This window comes from Thermobia domestica, chromosome 4 (genome assembly GCF_964235325.1).
Source record: "Thermobia domestica chromosome 4, izTheDome1.hap1.1, whole genome shotgun sequence".
NCBI lineage: Eukaryota > Metazoa > Arthropoda > Insecta > Zygentoma > Lepismatidae > Thermobia > Thermobia domestica.
Window position 1 is genome coordinate 165,233,287 of NC_137457.1, and position 3,473 is coordinate 165,236,759.

Sequence of the window (3,473 nt, forward strand, 5' to 3'; positions counted from 1 at the left end):
CACTTATGATATATTTTATTCCGTTGTTTGCTATACTACATCTTTCTTCTGACATTATTATAGTGTTGTGACACAATATCCAGCGGCTACTTTATATACTTAAAATAGCATGAACTGAATACTTTATTATTAAATATAATACTTTTATTTAGTAATATTTTTCTTATACTTTTCTCCTTTCTTGAGATCAAACATGACACATCAAATTGTATATTGTGTTTTTGAATATGCATTTTCTCATTTTGAGAAATAAATAAAAGCAATTTTCATCTACGCTTTTCAAAAACAAGCATATAGTCAATGTTTTCGTTCTTTTCATTGGCATGAGTAATGGATAACTTGGTTTTTTTGTGCTCCGGAATTCTGGCTTAAATTGAATGTAAAGTGTTAATTGTAGTGATGTGTGGTGATTACAAATGACTATGAATATACAGTAGTAACGTTGGTGAGCATATTATATCAGTAAGTATATGATACGACAGTATATAAGGTAATTATAAGTTGCTTTGATTCTTTGTTTACATTGCTGAACAGAGTAGCCATATAAGTAAGCCTTAATTACCGGAGTCGATCAGTGATTCGAGATATCGATTGTTGTCATGATTGTCTGTTCGGAATGTACAAAACCGGTATCGAGACAGGACATACCAGCTAAATTACAGTGCATGGACTGTCATAATTGGATGCATTCTCGGTGTGTGAAATTGAACGAAGCAGATGTTGAGTTTATTAAACCACAAAACAAACACTGGCGCTGCCCGAACTGTTCAAAGAAACGCCGAAGTAGCATGCAGGAGTCAGACATATCACCTGAGTCTGTCCCATCTATTGCGGTTGTTTATAAACTGCTGCTCGATATGAAAGAAGAAATCAGGAATATAAGAAAGTCTTCTCGAGAAATGGAGCGCGATTTAGGCAAGTCCTTAGATTCCTGTCACGAAAAGTTGAGCAGTAATCAAACGCTGCTTACTAATCAACAACAATTAATTGAAAAACAGCAAAGTTGATAGAAAGTTTGACAAGTGAGAATAAATTATTGAAAAAGCAAATCCTGGAATTAAAAGCTAAGTGTGTTAACATGGAACAGTACTCTCGGTGTAATATCCTGGAAATATATGGAGTGCCTGAATCCCCCCAAGGAAATATCCCTGAAATTGTAATGAACATCGGAAAGGCTTTAAATGTAAACATTGATGAAACCATGATCGATGTTTGTCATCGGTTAAAGAAATTCAATAATCGACCTACTACTGGTAATATAGTTAAGTTTGTCCGAAGACACCATAAAGAGTTATTTCTTTCACGAAGAAAAGTAAAGAGAAACCTATCCATAATTTATATAGGTATGAATAGTGACAATCCAAAATATATTAATCAATCCTTTGCCCCAACCAGGAAAATATTGTTTGCTAAGGCAAATCAGCTGGAACGTAATAAAAACTATAAATATCTGTGGGTAGATTATAGTGGTAAAGTTAAAACCAAGAAAGATGACCAAAGCCAGATTCATGTAATCTCCTCAGAGGAGGACTTAGACAAACAACAGGGTTAAATTTGTTGTGCTTCGGTCATAAAATCATTATTAATTTCATTATAATTGTCCCTTATCATGTATATAATGGTTTTATTATCTCTCTGACATCAATTGATTAATATTTATAAATACTCGTATAGGAGATGGAGTACAAAAATAAACTGTCATCATATTATCAAAATATTAGGGGTCTCAGGACCAAAACTCACCTCTTTCTCAAAAACATATTAAGTAGTAACTATGATATTATAGCCTTAACAGAAACATTTTTGAATATTGATGTTAAGACTGCTGAATTATTCGATAAAAGGTATAATGTTGTTAGAAATGATAGAAACCTTACGTGATCAGGTAAATTTAGAGGTGGGGGTGTACTTGTGACGGTTAAGAAGTTATATAAAACTATTCATGAGGTACCATATAATGCACAAAATTCTGAATCACTCACAATATATATTCGTGATAAAGTCAAAAGTTATTTATAAATGTTGTTTATATAACACCATCTTCCCCAATAAGTGTATATCAAGATTATTTTAATCATTTAGAACAGAACCACTGTTTAGTTGCTTCCGACATTTTTATAGTTGGAGACTTGAATATAAAAGAAATTGGTAATTCAAATCATAATCTCCTAGGAGGATCGAGAACGTGTCATAGGCTCCAACAATTTATTTCATATTTTAACATGACTACATATAATACTATACAAAATTATAACCTAAGAAACTTAGATTTGGTTCTAGCGAATGTTACAGTGGAACTCGAGCAAGATGAGTCTCCCTTAGTACCTGAAGATGTTAATCATCCTAGTTTATCGATTTCAGTACCGTCAGTCAAAAAAAATGCCCATAAGTAAGACAAGGCAAAGAAAATATTATGATAATAGCAAAGCTGATATTTACAAATTATACTGTACACTGCGTGATTATGACTGGAAAAACCTATATGATTTCGATAGTGTCGACTTAGCATTAATCTTTCTAAATGATTCTTTATAATAATGTTTTGATAATTGTATACCAATATGTACGCAAGTTAGGAAGTCTAGATATCCGGTATGGTTCACCAGAGAAATAATTCAAACTATTAAAATCAAGAAAAATGTGCTAAAAAGCGTAAATACTCTAGGTATTATGACGAAAGATTCAGGAACTTAAGGTCGGAATTAAAATAGCTTATACATAGAGCTTATGATGAATACATAGAACAACTTCAAATGAATGTAAATGATAATATAAAACGTTTTTGGTGATTTGTAAATACCTAACAACAACATAACATAAGAAATCTAGTGTACACTTTGAATAACGAGAACTATTCCCAAGGCAATATTTCAAATGGTTTTGCAAAATATTTTTCTTCAGTTTACAGTCAAACCAACTTTAGTTATAAAAGTAAAGATGTTCTTGGAGATTTTCCGAACATATATCACAAACTAGATATTTTGCATTTTAACTATGTTACTTCAGATGGGGTTAAAAGTGCTATTAACCATCTCACATCCAAACAATCTTGTGGCCCAGATGGAATTCCTTCTTACGTTATTAAAGCATGTGGAGAGGTTCTATCCGAAATTAAATTTATTATTAATTTGTCATTGAAAACTAATATTTTTTCCTCAAAAACGGAAAGAAACAAAATTAACTCCTTAAATTTTGAAATCAGGTAATTCGAAAATTATGACAAATTATAGGCCTATTTCAATAATTAATTCAATGTGTAAAGTATGGTGTATATGAATATATACTATACGACAAGATGTTTAATCATGTGAAATTTTGCATTTCTTGAAATCAATATGGCCCTTTCCCTAACAGATCAACTGTAACTAACTTGTTGGAATTCTCACAGGAGATTTACAATTGTTTTGAAAAAAGGAACAAATAGATGTAATATATTTGGACTTTGCTAAGGCTTTGACAAAATAGACCATGAA

At 31.5% G+C, this 3,473-nt stretch overlaps 1 protein-coding gene across 1 annotated transcript; it reads left to right on the plus strand.

Annotated features, from left to right (window-relative positions):
* Positions 1–1,078: 1,078 nt before the first annotated feature.
* On the plus strand, positions 1,079–1,552 carry LOC145682932 (uncharacterized). Its single transcript, XM_081754293.1, has one exon. It carries the CDS (start codon positions 1,079–1,081, stop codon positions 1,550–1,552), a length of 474 nt encoding a protein of 157 aa, XP_081610419.1.
* Positions 1,553–3,473: the final 1,921 nt, after the last annotated feature.

Bases quoted from the DNA above. Each gene is read 5' to 3' on its own strand.
- LOC145682932 (XM_081754293.1), top strand. From the start codon at position 1,079: ATGGAACAGTACTCTCGGTGTAATATCCTGGAAATATATGGAGTGCCT.